General features: G+C 49.1%; 1 protein-coding gene and 1 long non-coding RNA gene across 36 annotated transcripts in view; one reads left to right on the top strand and one right to left on the bottom strand.

Annotated features, from left to right (window-relative positions):
- EHMT1 (euchromatic histone lysine methyltransferase 1) overlaps positions 1-1,155 on the top strand; it is a 106,773-nt gene extending 105,618 nt beyond the window's left edge. For all 34 annotated transcript variants that reach the window (XR_014082932.1, XR_014082929.1, XR_014082931.1 and 31 more), the window contains one exon: positions 38-1,155. Coding sequence is in view for 25 of the 34 variants with exons in the window: in XM_081593204.1 (XP_081449330.1) it covers positions 38-203 (166 nt within the window). In the remaining 9 variants the exon portion in view is untranslated. The remainder of the gene's footprint in view (positions 1-37) is intronic.
- LOC145546436 (uncharacterized) lies at positions 689-9,203 on the bottom strand. Of its 2 annotated transcripts, XR_014082947.1 has the most exons (4): positions 9,116-9,203; positions 2,327-2,478; positions 1,710-1,742; positions 689-1,630 (listed from the first exon to the last, which is right to left on the bottom strand). It is a non-coding gene; the product is annotated as an uncharacterized LOC145546436 (long non-coding RNA). The 2 variants fall into 2 exon arrangements; XR_014082948.1 differs by lacking the exons at positions 689-1,630; positions 1,710-1,742; positions 2,327-2,478 and adding an exon at positions 6,375-8,972.
- Between the last annotated feature and the right edge of the window lie 10,028 nt (positions 9,204-19,231).

Below are 19,231 nucleotides of genomic sequence, written 5' to 3'. Positions count from 1 at the left end.
GGGCATGCAGGCCCAGACCCTGGCTCTTTCTCCCCAGGTTCGACTACGGGCAGCGCTTCTGGGACATCAAGGGCAAGCTTTTCAGCTGCCGCTGCGGCTCCCCCAAGTGCCGGCACTCAGGTGCCGCGCTGGCCCAGCGGCAGGCCGGCGCCCAGGAGGATGGGCTGCCCGACACCAGCTCCTCGCCCGCCGACCCGCTATGAGAGCGCCGCCCGGCGCCCGAGTGGACGCCGTTCGCTGTGGTTTGGGGAGGACGGAGAGGCGTGCCCGGGGCGGGGCCCGGCTGCGCGGTGACGCCTTGGCTCCTCGCCGGCCCCGCCCGGGAGTTCCCGACGGTGGTCTTTCTGTTCCACGTTTCTCGCCTCCCCCTGCGCGCCTTCGTTCCTGGCTCACCGCCGGGCGGGGGGCCGCGTCCTGCCGGCCCGGACTCTCCGTGTGGCCCGCTGTGGCCCGCGTGGCCGGTGCTGGCTCCGGGCGGCACAGACCCCGTGCCCACCGCCCCTGCGAGGTCAGGGCCGAGCCACTGCTGACTTTGGAGAAAACGTGGGTTTGCTTTTTAAAGAAATCCTATATCTAGTCCTATACACCAGACCTCTCACGTGTTTCCTTCCGAGGACGCGGTTTGGGGTGCAGGATGGCCATGGCCCCAGAGTACCGCACCTCCTATTGATTTCTAAGCCACATGCTATGATGATGAATAAACTGATTTATTTTCTACCATTATTGGACATTAGGACAAACAAAAAATAAACACAAAACACAGACAACGGTGCTGATTCTGGTGTGGTTTCTACTCACCATGTGAAAATAAACTATCAACTGTATAAAGAGAACAAAGTGATTTTAGAATAAAATGCAGGAAAAACTTTTTTTAAAATGTTAGTCTTGTAGTGTGAATAAAATTGCCGTCACCTTTTGTGTGATGGCCTGCCAGGTCATATACTTTTTTTTGGCATATACTTTTTTAAATACTGTAATTAGTGCAGTAACAGTGGGTTTTTTTTGTGCAACTCTTCTAAAACATTCATAATGCAGTCATGTTTATTTTTTCTGTTAAAATGTTTTTGACAGTTCTAAGAGCAGTCTTTTGGCTCAGACCATTTCTTGTTCTGTTTTCAATGAAATCAATAAAAAAAAAAAAAGAAGTACTTTAAATGAGGCTTTATCATGGTATCATGTTTCAGCTGGTTTCTGCGAGACACCCACGCTTCCTGCGAGTGTCCCGCCGTGCTTGTGGTTCCCACGCAGCCCTGGGGACCAGCGGGTAGTCCCAGTCCTGTGCCGCCTCCGAGCAGGTGGGCCTGCAGCCCCCTCATCCCTGGAGGAGGACGCAGCCTGTCCCTCCCCAGGCAGCCGTTGGGGGTGTGTGTACCTGTGCGTGTGTGTGGAGGTGTCTGTGTGTCCAGCGCCCCAGAGGCTGGAAGTGGATCTGCGGACGCGGAGAGTCTGGAGACGGACGTTGTGAGGCTGGAGACAGACGCGGAGAGGCTGGAAGTGGATCTCCGGACGCAGAGAGGCTGGAGTCTGACTTGGTGAGGCTGGGGACGGATGCCGGGAGGCTGGGGACGGACGTGGAGAAGCTGGAAGTGGATCTCCGGACGCAGAGAGGCTGGAGTCTGACTTGGTGAGGCTGGAGACGGCAGAGCTGGGCTTGTCCCCCTCCTACCAGGCAGGCCGGCTTCTACAGAACCTCTGGTCCCAAACCTCACCTTCAAACTCAGGAAGCAGCTTGAATGCTCTGCCTTTTATACACAGAAGTCATTAAGATAGATGCTTTCAGACATTTGTCCAGAACCTGCATTTTGCAAACATTCCAAACAGTGTTTTCCCTGTGGATGGGGACTGAGGCCCCAGGTGTGGAGCCGGGGGGCTGAGCTGTGACTGGTCTGAGTGAGAAGCCCTCTCTTCCCTGAGGACTTGCTGCCTTTCTCTCTGGCCGGAGGGCCCACCTGCAGCTGGACCTCAGGCCGAGATCACCAACCCTGTGTGCCCCTCGGATCAGGCTCCGAGCCCAGGGGCCAGAGGTGTCCACCTGTTCTGTGCTGGGGCGGGGCCAGTGCCCAGATAGCTATTTGTTGACTTGAGATACGGTCCAGTTGCAAACTTTGGAGTGTAGGGGAGGCCTGTGGGGCCGGGTTCCCCTTGGGGCATTTCGGCAGCAGGTGCCAGACAGCTGCGTGTGTTACCTGGTACTGCAGACTCTGCACCGCCCCTCGGTGCCCCCACTGCCAAGATGCTCCCATGAGGGGCTGCCCAGGGCGTGGGGGCAGGCCAGAGGCCTCCCGTGGGGTGGACGGCACACGTGGCTAGAGTGTGAGGGTCTCACCTGGCCGCTCACTCCTCAAGGCAGACCTTTTAGTCCCCTGCCTGCCTGGGGGTCCCTGTGCTCCGGCCTGCCCAGCTCTGCAGCTGCCCCTGCCCAGGTCCAGACTGCGGCCTCCTCCACGCTTCCCGACAGCTGCTCCCGTTTCCAGTGACCTAGACGGGCAGAAAGGAGGGTTTGGAGCGTCGTTTTTCTCCGCCTGTACGGTTACCCTCCACCTGCACTGCCCTCCAACTGTCGGGGAAAACGAGCCGAGTGCTGGTGCACCGAACGTCTCTTAATGACAGATGGGCCTTCCCTCCTGTGTGAGTTGCCTTGTAAAATTTAATTGCACTCTTTATATTTCTCTTATTGGTTTGTGTGGTCTCTATATTGTAAAGGCTTCCCTGGTAGCTCAGTTGGTAAAAAATCTGCCTGCAGTGCAGGAGATCCTGGTTCGATTCCTGGGTTAGGAAGATCCCTTGGAGAAGGGAAAGGCTACCTACTCTGGTATTCTGGCCTGGAGAATTCCATGGACTGTGTAGTCCATGGGGTCTCAAAGAGTCGGACATGACTGAGTGACTTTCACTTCACTTTATATGTTGTATCCTTTTACTCCTGGTGAACCTACATTTTTATATAGTAATATCTCTTGTGATTTCTGATTCAGTACCATATTTAGAAAGACGTTCATCTCCAAATTGCAAAAATATTCTCAGACTTCTCTAGCAGTCCAATGGTTAAGAGCCTGTGTTTCCACTGCAGGGGCGTGGGTTTGATCACCTGTCGGAAGATCCTTCATGCCTTGTGGTGTAGCCAAAAAAAAATCATTATAAAAATATTTTCCAGTACCTGTTCAGTATTTTATTTGGAAGTTTAACTGTTGAATCCAGGTGGAATTTATTTGGTATGTGGGGTGAAAAATCTTAAATATGAATATGGAGGAAAAATCTTCCCAGGTGGCTCAGTGGGTAAAGAATCTGCCTGCTGGTGCAGGAGACCCGAGTTTGAGCCCTGGGTCCGGAAGATCCCCTGAAGAAGGGCATGGCAACCCACTCCAGTGTTCTTGCCTGGAGAATTCCATGGGCAGAGGAGCCTGGCGGGCCGCAGTCCAGGGGGTGCAAAGGGTCAGACACGACTGAGCACACACATGCTTAACCTCTGTACAGTGAGGTGCGTGGCTCTTTTGTGTACAACCGAGCAAGCTTTGACCACCACCTTCGCCCAGGTGACCCTCTCCTGTGGAGATACAGGTCATTTCCATCCCCGAGAAATCTCCCTTCCCCGTCCTCCCCAGCTGGTCCCTGTTCTAAGCCTCACATCTGCGGACTTGCGGGTTGCTCTTTCTGTCAAGCTTCTCTGCTCAGCCTTTTTCTGTTCACGTTTCATAAAGCACTGGCTCATCTGTCTTTTTCTTCCTGAGGTGCATCCTCAGTAGGAATCACCAAGCTCGTTTCTCCCACCACCTGAGCGTGCACACCTGTGCTGTTTCCGTTTGGGGGCTTTTGTCGATACAGCCGCTGCGAGCATCCTTGTGCCTTCTGTGCGTCTCAGGTGTATCTGGAAGTGTGCTTGTTGGGTCGGCCTGAGTGTGGTCTTTTGAGTCTGCCTGTCCTGGAGGACCTCACTGTAGTTTTGATTGGCATCCGCTGCTGACTCGTGATGCTGGGCACTTTCCAGAAGCTTGTTGCCTCCTGTGTGTCTTCCTTTGCCAAGTGTCTGTTAAGTCTTGTGTACGTTTTTAATTGGCCTATCTGTCCATTACCGAGTGTAGGAGTTATTTATAGGGTCCAGTACAAGTCCTTTGTCACATTGTTGCTGTTTAGTTGCTCAGTCCTGTCTGACTCTTTTGTGACCCCATGGACTGCTCCTCTGTCCATGGGATTTCCCAGACAAGAATACTAGAATGAGTTGCCATTTCCTTCTCCAGGGGATCTTCCTGAACCAGGGATTGAATCCAGGTCTCCTGCATCGGCAGGCGGATTCTTACCATTGTGCCACGTGGGAAGCCTCTTTTTTTAAACTTCAAAAGTCTTTATTGGGATACAGTTGACGTATCAGAAAATGCACCCATTTTAAGTGTTTCTTGAAAGTGAAAGTTGCTCAATCATGTCTGACTCTTTGTGACCCTGTGGACTGTAGCCTGCCAGGCTCCTCTGTCCATGGGGATCTACCCAACCCAGGGAACGAACCCAGGTCTCCCACATTGCAGGTGAGTTTACTGTCTGAGCCACTAGGGAAGTCCAAGAACACTGGAGTGGGTAGCCTATCCCTTCTCCAGGGGATCTTCCCGACCCAGGAATCGAACTGGGGTCTCCTGCATGGCAGGCAGATTCTTTGCCGGCTCAGCCGCCAGGGAAGCCCTGTATGTTTCATGAGCTTTAGCCAGTGTCTGTGCTCGTGTGGCCGTGTCCGTGATCAGGACACGAAGACTGTTTTTGTTGCCTCAGGCTTCCCTGCTGCCCTTTGTGGTCCACCCACCTGCCCTGACCCTTCAGACCAACATCTCCTGCTCTAGACCTTTCTATAATTGGAATCATACATGGTGGATTCCATTGTATCTATCTTCCTTGGCTTAATGGATACTTTAAAATTTTGAAACCATCTCAAATTTATGGAGAACTATGAGCATAATACAGACAACGTTTTCTCTCTTGAGTCATCAGGGAACAGATTTCCTCCTCCTCGATGCCCCAGCGCCGCCGGCACTCGGATGGTGATGCTCCGTCCCCTGGTGACCCTCAGGCCCCGGGCAGCCCCTGCCCATTTAGCCACCGTTCTGTGTGGCTGTCGCATCTCCCGTCATTTCAGCCAGCGCAGGCCCATCAGCCTGTTTTCATGGACTTGACCGTGAAGAGGACGGGCCGGTGTTCTGGTCGAAAGTCCTCAGTCTGTTCCTGTCTCCTCAGGGTCGGGTTTGGGGCTGCGTCTTTGCAGGGACACGTTAGACATGGCGCTGGGTCCTCGTGCGGCCTCCCAGGTGGCCCACAAGTGGGGTTTGGTCCATTTATTGATATGCAAGCTTGAGATCATTGGACTGGGGTTCAGCCTTCCTCACTGTTTCGGTTTTCTTGTAATTCATAAATACTTTGTGGGAAAAAGATCCCATCCTTCATCAGACATTCCAGTTACTCCTGGGGGTACACACTCACGAGTTCCTACGACATCCAGCGGGTTACAGTCCATCACTCGTTATTCAGTAGCTGAAATGTCAAATGTTGGGCATGGTGGCACCCTCTCAAGATTTCTTGTCTCTCGCTGAGCACGTCTCACTTTATGGTGTGATTCGTCCCGGGCTCGCTGGGACTTGCCCTGCCCCCTGTCCGATTCGGCTGGTTTTCTGAAACTTGAGCCTGCCATTTCGCTGTTTTCTGCTTATCTCCTCTTCCCTTTGGGCCTTTCCCTCTTTGCAGGCTGTCTTTCGGTCGAGTGTGTTTTGTGATCTGTCCTGCTCGCTCCGTGGGCTCGTTTCCGTCGCTCACTGGTTACTCTGGGATCCACCCTCAGGTGACCACAGCCTGCTCCCCGGCGGGATCACCTGGGCTGCCCCGTGAGGGCTCCCCGGCGGGACAGGCCCGCTGGCCCAGCCATCGGTCACTGTGGCCCCTAGACTTTACGCCCCAAGGTGCTTTGTTGTTTCTGCTCTACTAGCCAATCGCTGTCTTTATTCCTAATTTGTACCTTGTCTACTCACTGTCTCACTGGTTTCTTTTTTGTAACGGCTTTATGGAAATACATGTACATCCCATGCAGCCCCATACCCTTTACGGGGTTTTCAGCGTCTTGCACAGTGGCACGCAGCCATCGTCACAGTATTAACGTTGTTGTCGCCCAGGAAGAATCCAGTCCCTGCTTCCCCAGCCCCAGACTCCTTACAACGGAGTGTCCCCAAGTCCACCTCCATCGGTTACAGCGCCGCTGTCATTGTTCATCTGCTGTGTCCACATACTGCAGTCACCTGCGACATGGTTAAATTACAGGTAAGATTAAGAAAATTACAATTTTGTGCTTTCGCTAAATTTATTCCTTCTCTGACTCTCATCATGTAGATTTCACCTTCTAGTTAGCACTATTTTTCTTTTCTCTGAAGAATTTCGTTTAACATTTATTGCACAAAGGTTTGTTGTTCAGTCACTCAGTCACATCTGACTTTTTGTGACCCCGTGGACTGCAGCACGCCAGGCCTCCCTGTCCATCACTAACTCCCGGAGCTTGCTCAAACTCATGTCCATTGAGTCGGTGATGCCATCCAGCCATCTCATCCTCTGTCGTCCCCTTCTCCTCCTGCCCCCAATACTTCCCAGCATCAGAGTCTTTTCCAGTGAGTCAGCTCATCAAATCAGGTGGCTAAAGTACTGGAGATTCAGCCTCAGTATCAGTCTTTCCCATGAATATTCAGGGTTGATTTCCTTTAGGATTGACTAGTTTCATCTCCTTGCTGTCTAAGGGACTCTCAAGAGTCTTCTCCAGCACCGCAGTTCAAAAGCATCAATTCTTTGGCACTCAGACTTCTTTATGGTCCAACTCTCACATCCATACGTGACTACTGGAAAAACCATAGCTTTGACTATATGGACCTTTGTCCACAAAGTAATGTCTCTTCTTTTGAATACACTGTCTAAGGTTGTCATAGCTTTTCTTCCAAGGAGCAAGTGTCTTTTAATTTCATGGCTGCAATCACCATCTGCAGTGATTTTGGAGTCCAAGAAAATAAAGTCTGTCACTGTTTCCATTGTTTCCCTATCTACTTGCCATGAAGTGATGGAACCGGATGCCATGATCTTAGATTTTTGAGTTTTAAGCCAGCTTCTTCACTCTCCTCTTTCACTTTCATCAAGAGGCTCTTTAGTTCTTCTTCACTTTCTGCCGTAAGGGTGGTGTCATCTGCATATCTGAGGTTATTGATACTTCTCCCAGCAATATTGATTTCAGTTTGTGCTTCATCCAGCCCAGGATTTCATATGATGTACTCTGCATATAAGTTAAATAAGCAGGGTGACAATATACAGCTTTGACGTACTCCTTTTCCTATTTGGAACCAGCCCTTTGTTCCATGTCCAGTTCTAACTGTTGCTTCCTGACCTTATACAAGTGGCAGGTTTCTCAGGAGGCAGGTCAGGTGGTCTGGTATTCCCATCTCTTTCAGAACGTTCCACAGTTTGTTGTGATCCACACAGTCAAAGCCTTTAGTATAGTTAACGAAGCAGTAGTAGATGTTTTTCTGGAACTCTCTTACTTTTGCTATGATTCATTGGATGTTGGCAATTTGATCTCTGGTTCCTCTGCCTTTTCTAAATCCAGCTTGTACATCTGGAAGTTCTCAGTTCACGTACTGCTGAAACCTAGCTGGAAAGATTTTGAGCATTACCTTGCTAAATTGTGAAATGCATGCAGTTGTGCAGTAGTTTGAACATTCTTGGGCATTGCCTTTCTTTGGGATTAGAATGAAAACTGACCTTTTCCAGTCCTGTGGCCTCTGCTGAGTTTTCCAAATTTGCTGGCATATTGAGTGCAGCACTTTCACAGCATCATCTCTTAGGACTTGGAATAGCTCAACTGGAATTCCATCACCTCCACTAGCTTTGTTCATAGTGATGCTTTCTAAGGCCCATTTGACTTCGCACTCCAGGGTGTCTGGCTCTAGGTGAGTGATCACACCATTGTGGTTATCTGGGTCGTTAAGATCTTTTTTGTATGGTTCTGTGTATTCTTGCCACCTCTTAATATCTTATTCTTCTGTTAGGTCTGTACTATTTCTGTCCTTTATTCTCATCTTTGCATGAAATGTTCCCTTGATATCTGATTTTCTTGAAGACATCTTTAGTAGTCTTTCCCATTCTATTGTTTTCCTCTATTTCTTTGCCGTGTTCACTGAGGAAGGCTTTCTTACCTCTCCTTGCTCTTCTTTGAAACTCTGCGTTCAGAGGGGTTTATCTTTTTTTTTTTTTCTCCTTTGCTTTTCACGTCTATTCTTTTCTCAGCTATTTGTAAGGCCTCCTCAGACAACCATTTTGCCTTTTTGCATTTCTTTTTCTTGGGGATGGTTTTGATCACCACCTCCTCTACAACGTTACAAGCCTCCATCCGTAGTTCTTCAGGCACTCTGTCTATCAGATCTAATCCCTTGAATCTATTTGTCACTTCCACTGTATAATTGTAAGGGATTTGATTTAGGTCATACCTGAATGGCCTCGTGATTTTCCCTACTTTCTACAATTTAAGTCTGATTTTGGCAATAAGGAGTTCGTGATCTGAGCCGCAGTCAGCTCCTGCTTTTGTTTTTGCTGACTGTATAGAGCTTCTCCATCTTTGGCTGCAAAGAATATCATCAGTCTGATTTTGGTGTTGCCCATCTGGTGATGTCCATGTGTAGAGTCTTCTCTTGTGTTGTTGGAAGAGGGTGTTTGCTATGACCAGTGTGTTCTCTTGACAAAACTCTGTTAGTTTTTGCCCTGCTTCATTCTGTACTCCAAGGCCAAACTTGCCTGTTACTCCAGGTATCTCTTGACTTCTTACTTCTGCATTCCAGTCCCGTATGATGAAAAGGACATCTTTTTTGGGTGTTACTTCTAGAAGGTCTTGTAGGTCTTCATAGAACCACTCAGCTTCAGCTTCTTCAGTATTAGTGGTTGGGGCATAGACTTGGATACTGTGATATAGGATGGTTTGCCTTGGAAAGAAATGGAGATCATTCTGTCATTTTTGAGGTTGCCTCTAAGTACTGCATTTTGGATTCTTCTGTTGACTATGAGGGCTACTCCATTTCTTCTAAGGGATTCTTGCCCACAGTAATATAATGGTCATCTGAATTACCTTTTCCCATTCCTGTCCATTTTAGTTCACTGATTCCTAAACTGTCGATGTTCACCCTTGCTATCTCCTGTTTGACCACTTCCAATGTACCTTGATTCCTGGACCTAACATTCCAGGTTCCTAGGCAACATTGTTCTTTACAGCATTGAACTTCACTTTCACCCCCAGACGCATGCACAGCTGGGCGTTGTTTTTGCTTTGGCTCCATCTCTTCCTTCCTCCTGGGGCTACTTCTCCTCTCTTCTCCAGTAGCATATCGGGCGCCTACCAACCTGGGGAGTTCATCTTTCAGTGTCATGTCTTTTCGCCTTTTCATACAGTTCATGAGGTTCTCGAGGCAAAAACGCTGAAGTGGTCTGCCATTCCGTTCTCCAGTGGACCACGTTTTGTCAGAACCCTCCACCATGGGCCCGCCCATGCAGGTGGCCCTACACAGCATGGCTCCTAGTTGCGCTGAGTTAGACAAGGCTGTGATCCATGTGATCAGTTTGGCTCGTCTTGTGTGACTGTGGTTTTCGTTCTGTCTGCCCTCTGATGGATGAGGACAAGAGGGTACAAACAAACCCTTCTGTGCCGCAGCACCCGGGAGAGAGGAGCAGCGAGCCCACGGGGGACTGAGCCAGACTCTCCTGGCTGTGTTTGGGAGTCTCTGGCAGAGGTGTGGGTTGACAGTGGCCTGCCGCGGGGTCAGGGGCACTGACTGCAGAAGTCCTGGGAGGCGTGGCATGCCGGCATAAGTCCTTTTGGAGGAGGTTGTCATTACCCCTGCCATAGTTTGGCCTCAGGGCAAACTACAGGGAGGGAACACAGCCCCACCGGTCAGCAGAAAATTGCATGAAAGATTTACTGAGCATGGCCTTGCCCACCAGAGCAAGTCCCAGTTCTCCCCACAGACAATCCCTCCCATCAGGAAGCTTCCACAAGCCTCTTACCCTCATCCATCAGAGCGCACAAAGGCTTGCCGAATAATTCTGGTTTTATTCATATGGGAGTCTTAATTTCTCCTTCAGTTTTTAAAAAACTATCGATTTGCTTCTGGCTGCTCAAGTGCTTTCCTCTGGCTGTGTCCAGTGGGGGCAGCTCTCTGGTTGCGGAGCGTGGGCTCCTGGTTGCGGAGCGCCGGCTCGGGGGCACACGTTCAGTAGCTGTGCTCCGGATTAGTTGCTCTGAGACATGTGGGATCCTCCTGGGTCAGGGACTGGACCCGTGTCTCCTGCGTTGGCAGATGGGTTCTTAACCACTGGACCACCAGGGAAGTCCCTTTCCATCACTTTTGAATGATTATTGCACTGGCAGAAGATGCGATGGTTGGATGGTATCACCGACTCAACGGGCATGAGTTTGAGCAAACTCCGGGGAAATGGTGAAGGATAGGCAAGCCTGGCGTGCTGCAGTCCATGGGGTCGCAAAGAGTCGGACACAACTGAGCAACTGAACAACAACAAAAATAGAATTCTAGATTGGTGAGGAATTTTCTTTCAACACTTGTTGGTTCCACGCTCTTACTTGCACGGTTTCAGGGGAGAAGTCGGGTGTGATTCTTACCTTAGTTCCTGTGTAGTCATGGTGTTCTCCCCGGCTCCCCTAGCTGCGCTCAAAGTTCTCTCTTTGCTTTCAGTTTTCTGCCTACATGTGGCTCTTTGGTATTTATCTGTTGCATTCGCTGAGCTTCCCGAGCTGTTACAAAGAGCACACCGTGTATTTCAGGCGGTTGCTCTTCCCCTTCATCAGCGAGAAGGGTGAGCGGTGTTCTTGATTCTTTATCGTGAGAACCTGGTGGTTCTCCAAGAGGTGCCCCGAGGTGTGAGGGTCCCCTCAGACACCGGCTCCCAGGAGGTTCCCGCTCCCATCCTAGTTCATCCTCTGCCTCTGGTCATTTGCCAGAGTTGCTAGGTGTTCCCACCAATTTATGGCTCCCGCAGTTTCCGGTCCAGCGAGTGGCTCTTGGCCGGGGCTGTCTGTACCTGCCTGTCTCCAGACTCCAGGAGGTGGTTCATGCTGTGACCTCAGTTCTCTGACAGGTTCAGGGAAGGCCACTGGGTTTCAGTTTTTCGGGCTTTTTCTTACTGTAATGTGCGAGCGTTCACTTAAGAACTCTCTATGTCAGACCTGAAACTCGCAAGTTTGGTGTCTTTTAAAGAAATTAAAAAATGAGAGAAAAGGCATTTTATATTATATACATTTATAGTTTCCAGTGCTCTTCTTTTCTTTGCAGATCCAGATTTCCAACTACTGTCTTTTTCTTTAGCCTGAAAAAATCTAAAAAAAACTTTAGCATAGATTTTTCTAGCAAAGAATTTTTTCATCTTTTCTTTGTCCAAAAGTATCTTTGTTTCACCTCAATTTTAAAGGTTATTTCAGTGGGTCTAAAACCCTAGGTTGAAAGTTCATTCTCCCTTTTCAGTAGCGTAAAGATGTTATCTCACTGCCTTCTGAGCGGCCTGGTTTCTGATGAGAAATCAGTGCTTGCTGTGCAGTCGCACCTCTGTTAAGCATCCATGAGCTTTTCGTGATTTCCCATCTGGACATGGTGTTTGCTTCTTTCATGGCCTCAGTTTCTCTTCTGAGAGTCACTCTCTGTGACTTCACGATATTCATGATTTTCCTTAGCTCTGTGCACGGAATCACGGTGGCTCTTGAACGTGTCCGTGTCGATTCTGTCGTGTCTGCCTTGGGTCCGTTGGCTGCCCTCTCTCCTGGTTATGGCGTGTTTCTGCTCTTCTTCTCGTGGGTGGTAACTTTTAATTGGATGATGGACAGTATGAACCCTGTATTAAGGGTCTGGAGTTAGTTGTCTTTCTCTGGGAAGCATTGGGTTTTGTTCTGGCGAATAGTCACTTCACTTTTAGATAAGCTTGATCATCTCGTCTTTATTTTACGTCTTTTTTGGAGGGAGGTCTAAAGTGGTCATTGATTTAGGGCAGGGGTGGCTCCACGCTCTCTCTGCTGCGAAGTCGCGTCAGTCGTGTCCGACTCTGTGCGACCCCAGAGACGGCAGCCCCCCAGGCTCCCCCGTCCCTGGGATTCTCCAGGCAAGAACACTGGGCCCCTGCTGAGCTGCCAGAGTGTGCGGCCGGGCTCTCTGCTCTGGTTAGGACTCGGAGGCCCCGGTCCTGGGTGAGTGTGGCGCTGTGCAGGGCACAGCTGCTGAGTCCGCCCCGCCCCCCGTTTTGTGGAGCCTGTGCTCCCGCAGGGCGTCTGGCTGGCCCGAGGCCCCGGGCTCCCCTGTGTGGGTGTCTGGAGCTCCTTATCCGTTCGGTCCTGCGTCTCTGGTGTTTGCCCCTCTGTGTCCCCAGACTCTGCCTGCTGTCTTGTCACCTGACTCCGCTTGGTTCCCCTCCTTGTGCTGTGGTGGGAAGCCGCCCCCTTCAGCTGGGCCAGGGTGAGTGTGAGCTGCTGCCACGTCTTCCTTTTGCCGGGAGTCAGTATCCCGGACTCTCTGGTGTCCAATGCCTGAAAATAGTTTCACATGTATTTGCCCATTTTTACAGTTTTTATGATAGCATGGTTATCTAGCACCTGCCATTTCATTGTAGCCAGAAGCAACAGAGTAAAGAATTATATTTTCTTTCAACTTGAAAGCAAATTATTTTTGTCATTCAGTCGCTCAGTCGTGTCTGACTCTTTGCGACCCCATGGACTGCAGCCTGCCAGGCCTCCCTGTCCATCACCAACTCCCGGAGTTTACTCAGACTCACCTCCATTGAGTTGGTGATGCCACCCAACCATCTCTTCCTCTGTCGTCCCCTTCTCCCGCCTTCAGTCTTTCCCAGCGTCAGGGTCTTTTCCAATGAGTTGGCTCTTCCCATCAGGTGGCCAAATTATCAGAGCTTCAGCATCAGTCCTTCTGATGAATAGTCAGGGTTGACTTCCTTTAGGATTTACTGGTTTGATCTCCTTGCTGTCCAAGGACTCTCAGGAGTCTTCTCCAGCACCACAGTTTGAAGGCATCAGTTCTTCAGCACTAAGCCTTTTTTATTGTCCAGCTCTCACATCCATACCTGACTACTGGAAAAACCATAGCTTTAACTATACCTAATTATTTTAATTCCGTTTATTGAGTAATCTTCTCTTTCTCACAAATCTTAAATCTCATCCACTAGATTTATGTTCACACACACACATACACACCCTCCTTTCTATTCTGTTATACTGTTCCATTATGTTATTCTACTCATGTCTGTATTCTGTTTCCTTATGATTTTGTTTTTAATTAGAAACAGTCAGTTGTAAATACAGTGCGGGAAGGAGAAAAGTTAACACTCAGCTCACTTCCAGTGTCTTTCTCAGATTAATCACTATTAACAATTTCATGAATATTCTTGCAGATATTTTATGTAAAAAATATATTGATGATAATATGTAATATTTTTAAACCTCTTACTGTTTCTTAAACAGTGCTTACTGTGTCCAGGTACTGTTCTAAAGTGCTTTACATACATGACCATTTAATTCTCGTGAGAATTCTATATGGTGGGAGTTGTCCCCACCCCCCAACTAAACTGGATGATGAAACAGACAGTCAGGGCCCTTCCCAGGGCCACACAGCCCAGGCGGTTCGTCCACAGCCCTTACCTTCCAGTCTGCCTCCTCATTTGCATCAGTGGTCCCTTTGGGTCCCGAAAGCTTCTAGTGAGTGAGCGATAGTCGCTCAGTCATGTCTGACTCTTTGCGGCCCTGTGGACTGTAGATCACCAGGCTCCTCTGTCCATGGGATTTTCCAGACAAGAAAACTAGAGTGAGTTGCCTTTTTCTCCTCCAATGAATCTTCCAGGGATCAAACCCACATCTCATGCATTGCAGGCAGATTCCTTTTTAAAAAAAACTGATTTTGTACCGGAATATAGCCAGTTAACAATCTTGTGATAGTTTCACGTGAACAGTGAAGGACTCAGCCATAGGTATACGTGCACCCACTCTCCTCCAAGCGGCCCCACCCGTCCAGGCTACCACAGAACATTGAGCAGAGTTCCACGCGCTCCGCAGTAGGTCCTTGTGGTTATCCCGTAAAATCCAGCAGCGTGTGCGTGTCCACCCCAAACTCCCCGACTCTCTCTTCTCCCACCCCTCCCCCTGCAACCGCGAATTCATCCTCTCAGGCTGTGAGTCTCTTTCTGCTTTGTAAGTAAGTTCATCTGTATAATTTCTTTTTAGATTCCACATATAAGGAATGTCATATGATCTTTCCCCTCTCTCTGACTTACTTCACTCACGATGACAATCTCTAGGTCCATCCATGTTGCTGCAAATGGCATTATTTTCACTCTTTTTAATGGCTGAGTAATATTCCATTGTATATATGTACCACATCTTTATCCATTCCTCTGTTGGATATTTAGGCTGTTTCCATGTCTTGACTATTGTAAACATTGCTGCAGTGAACATTGGGGTACATGTACCCTTTCCAATCAGATGTTTCTCCAGATATATGCTCAGGAGTGTTACTGCAGAGACACATGGTAGGTCTACTTTTAGTTTTTTAAGGAACCTCCATACTGGTCTCCATAGTGGCTGCACATTTACATTCCCACCAATAGTGTAAGAGAGCTTCCTTCTTCTCACACCCTCTCCAGCATTTATTGTTCGTGGATTTTTTGATCTTAGCCTTTCTGACTGCTGTGAGGTGATGTCTCATTGTAGTTTTGATCTGCATTTCTGTAATAATTAGTGATGTTGAACATCTTTTCAAGTGCCTCTTGGCCATCTGTATATCTTTGGAGAAATGTCTGTTTAGGTCCTATGCCCATTTCTTGATTAGGCTGTTGGTTTTGATGCTGTTAAGCATCATGAACTGTTTGTAAATTTTGGGGACTAACCCCTAGTCGGTCGCATCATTTGCAGATATTTTCTCCCACTTCTCGGCTTGTCTTTTCGTTTTGTTTGTTGTTTCCTTTGCTGTGCAAAAGCTTTTGAGTTTAAGTCCCATTTGTTTATTTTTGTTTTTATTTCCATTATTGTAGGAGACGGATCAAAAAAGATATTGCTGCAGTTACTGTTGGAGAGTGTTGGCAGGTGGATTCGTAGCCGCTGGACCGCCAGGGAAGTCCAGTGACATTTTCTAAATGTGTTTATTTACCTTGTTTACGATGGGTTATTTTAAAATGCATATCAGCTTTTAGGTTTTTTATTGCTTCTGCCTCACAAGAATTTCATTTTCTCCTATAATCCGGTTTAGCAGCATTTTCCTTTGAGTCGGTAGTTTTCAGCCCGTGGCCATGCGGTGTTGTGGCGAGTTGTCTCCGAATGACCCTGCCGTCAGCCGCACGCAGCTTCCCGGCTGGGTGTCCCCGCGCTCGAAGGGTAAAAGCCGTGTTTGCTCTCCTGGTAGTTTGCATTCACATCAGTATGTCTACAGTTTCCTCTCGGGGGCGTATAGGCTACACAATTCGATTCTTCTCCGTTTTGATGTTGTTGGGACTGTTCCTTTATTCTGTTTCTCCCTGTTTTATTTATCCGCACTGTTAGATTAGCTTTTGTTACATATTTGTCAGGTTCCTTCCGCTCATCCTTTTCAGACTCCCATTTCTCCTGGGAAAAGTCTAGAAACAGGTGGATCCCCAGGTCTGGTGCTCAGGAGAGAAATCTGCCCTGGAGACGAGGTTTGGGAGCTACCTGGATAGAGCGACCCTTAGCGGGGGCTGACTCTGCCCCCAGACGCTTGCGGGTCTAGAGACAGAGGCGGCGTCGCAGCCAGGGGTGGCCGTGGGCGCTCAGCAGCGCTTGGCAAGGAAGTGCCGCCTGCAGCCCCGTGACTGAAGCAGGTGGCGGATGCCAAGAGTGCTCCAGGGGGTGAGGCAGGCGGAACCCAGTGCAGGCCAGTGGGTGCCCAGGAGGCGCCGGGGAGGTGGGCTCTGGCTTCAATATGTGGGGTGGACGCATCTGTCAGGCTCGGGGACAGCAGGTGGCACCTTGAGGGGCCTGTGGGCCACGGGGCTGCTGTCAGATGGACAGTGAGCCCGGAGTGGCGGGAAAACCGCAGAGGAGCCTCGGGCCACGGCCGCAGGGGACAGCACGAGGGAGTCGGCACCGCTGGCTGAACAGCTGGGAAGATGACTGTGGCGGTGGAGAGATGGAAAGCGAAAGTTGTTCAGTCGTGTCTGACTCTTGCTGAGCCCATGGGCTGCAGTCCATAGAATTCTCCAGGCCAGAATACTGGAGTGGGTAGCCTTTCCCTTCTCCAGGGAATCTTCCCAACCCAGGGATCAAACCCAGGTCTCCCGCATTGCGGGCGGGTTCTTTACCACCTGAGCTATCAGGGAAGCCCAGAGAGATGGAAGGGACCAAAATATCCTTATTTTTAAAAAATTATTTACACTTTCTCTTTACATTTTTTTATTGAGGTAAAATAAGCATAATATAACACCTACCATTTTAGTCATTAAAAACATACAATTCAGTGACTTCTAATACATAGTGTTGTTCAACCATCAGTTCAGTTCAGTTCAGTTGCTCAGTCATGTCTGACTCTTTGCGACCCCATGAACCGCAGCACGCCAGGCCTCCCTGTCCATCACCAACTCCTGGAGTCCACCCAAACTCACGTCTATGGAGTCGGTGATGCCATCCAACCATCTCATCCTCTGTTGTCCCCTTCTCCTCCTGCCCTCAATCTTTCCCAGCGTCAGGGTCTTTTCAAATGAGTCATTTCTTCACATCAGGTGGCCAAAGTATTGGAGTTTCAGCTTCAACATCAGTCCTTCCAATGAACACCCAGGACTGATCTCCTTTAGGGTGACTGGTTGGATCTCCTTGCAGTCCAGGGGACTCTCAAGAGTCTTCTCCAACACCACAGTTCAAAAGCATCAATTCTTCGGCGCTCAGCTTTCTTTACAGTCCATCTCTCACATCCATACGTGACCACTGGAAAAACCATAGCCATGACTAGATGGACTTTTGTTGGCAAAGTGATGTCTCTGCTTTTTAATATGCTGTCTTGGTTGGTCATAATCCGTCTTTTAATTTCATGGCTGCAGTCACCATCTGCAGTGATTTTGGAGCCCAAAAAAATAAAGTCAGCCACTGTTCCCAATGTTTCCCCATCTATTTGCCATGAAGTGATGGGACCGGATGCCATGATCTTAGTTTTCTGAATGTTGAGCTTTAAGCCAACTTTTTCATTCTCCTCTTTCACTTTCATCAAGAGGCTCTTTAGTTCTTCTTCACTTTTTGCCATAAGGGTGGTGTCATCTGCATATCTGAGGTTATTGATATTTCTCCTGGCAATCTTGATTCCAGCTTGTGTTTCTTCCAGCCCAGCGTTTCTCATGATGTACTCTGCATAGAAGTTAAATAAGCAGGGTGACAATATACAGCCTTGATGTACTCCTTTTCCTATTTGGAACCAGTCTGTTGTTCCATGTCCAGTTCTAACTGTTGCTTCCTGATCTGCATACAGGTTTCTCAGGAGGCAGGTCATGTGGTCTGGTATGCCCATCTCTTTCAGAATTTTCCACAGTTTATTGTGATCCATACAGTCAAAGGCTTTGGCATAGTCAGTAAAGCAGAAATAGATGTTTTTCTGGAACTCTCTTGCTTTTTCGATGATCCAGCGGATGTTGGCAATTTGATCTCTGGTTCCTCTGCCTTTTCTAAAACCAGTTTGAACATCTGGAAGTTCACGGTTCAGCACTATCTAATTTCAGGAAATCTTCATCACCCAGAAAAGACCCCGGGAACCTGTTGCCAGTCTCTCCTTCTGCCTCCTCCCCTGGTAACCTGTAGTCCACTCTTTGTCTCTGGATTTCCCTGGAAACAGTTCATGAAACAGAATCACGTCTGGGTGACCTTCTCTGTCTGACTTCTTTCACTTAGGGTGATGTCTTCGAGGTTCATCTCAGATACAGCTGGGATTAAATGTACCAGGATTTTATTGGGTGTTGTTACGTGATGATGAATAGACGCTATTGTCGTTAGATATAAACTGGGAAGGAGTAGGAGAAGCGGGCGGACTGACGCAGCTCAAACTTCCAGTGACGGGAAAGGGACCGAGTCTGTCGGTAACATCCTGCTCCCTGCGGGTCTAAGGCTGACTCGGTGAAGCCGCTGTGGAGTTGGGACCCCCCAGTCCAGGAACCAGGACCCCACACAGGAGCTGGGACCCCATCACAGAAGCTGGGACCCCCAGTCCAGGAACCAGGACCCCACACAGGAGCTGGGACCCCATCACAGAAGCTGGGACCCCCACACAGGAGCTGGGACCCCCAGTCCAGGAACCAGGACCCCACACAGGAGCTTGGACCCCATCACAGAAGCTGGGACCCCCACACAGGAGCTGGGACCCCCACACAGGAGCTGGGACCCCCAGTCCAGGAACCAGGACCCCACACAGGAGCTGGGGCCCCATCACAGAAGCTGGGACCCCCACACAGGAGCTGGGACCCCCAGTCCAGGAACCAGGACCCCACACAGGAGCTGGGACCCCCCCAGACAGGAGCACCGTGGGCTCACAAGCAGTAGTCCGGTATACAGTTGTGCTTCCTGCACCTGGGGCAGCCAAGCACATGTTCAAGACAGGCACTACTCTTTCAAACAGTAATAGTGTCCTGTGTGTGTGTGTCTTAAGAAATGCTGACAAGTAATTACTCAGTCATCAGAGGGAGCAAATAATCCTAAAACAAAGGAGAAGAGAGGAAACATTAGGAGCAGATATTAATGAGATAGAAGACAACCACGTGATAGGACAAGATTAACCAAACGAGAGAGAGAGAGAGAGAGAGGAAGACAGACAGAATCCAAAGGCGCCGGACAGACTAAAGAGACACGGTGAGCCAATTTAGGCCAATACATTTCTAGAAAAATAGAACTGAATGAACACGGGCCCAGGCGGAAATAGAAAACTGAATAGTCTTAAATAGAGTCAGTAATTAAAATCACAATGAAAACATCAGGCAACTCAGTTGATTCAGCTGAACTTGCAAAATACAGATGCTTTATAGCAATGCTCCCCAAGGCTGCCATAACCATGATGCCAAAATCTAATAAAAATAGTGCGAGAGAGGAATTCAGTCTCACACCTGCAACAACTCAACAGATGACTAGTAAACCAGATTTCTGACGTGTGTAGTCCAGCTCTTTGCAACCCCATGGTCTGTAGCTCACAGGCTCCTCTGTCCATGG

The sequence above is a fragment of the Giraffa tippelskirchi genome, chromosome 4, assembly GCF_054371585.1.
Source record: "Giraffa tippelskirchi isolate mGirTip1 chromosome 4, T2T-mGirTip1v1.2.pri, whole genome shotgun sequence".
Lineage (NCBI taxonomy): Eukaryota > Metazoa > Chordata > Mammalia > Artiodactyla > Giraffidae > Giraffa > Giraffa tippelskirchi.
This window is presented reverse-complemented; position numbering and strand designations above follow the sequence as displayed.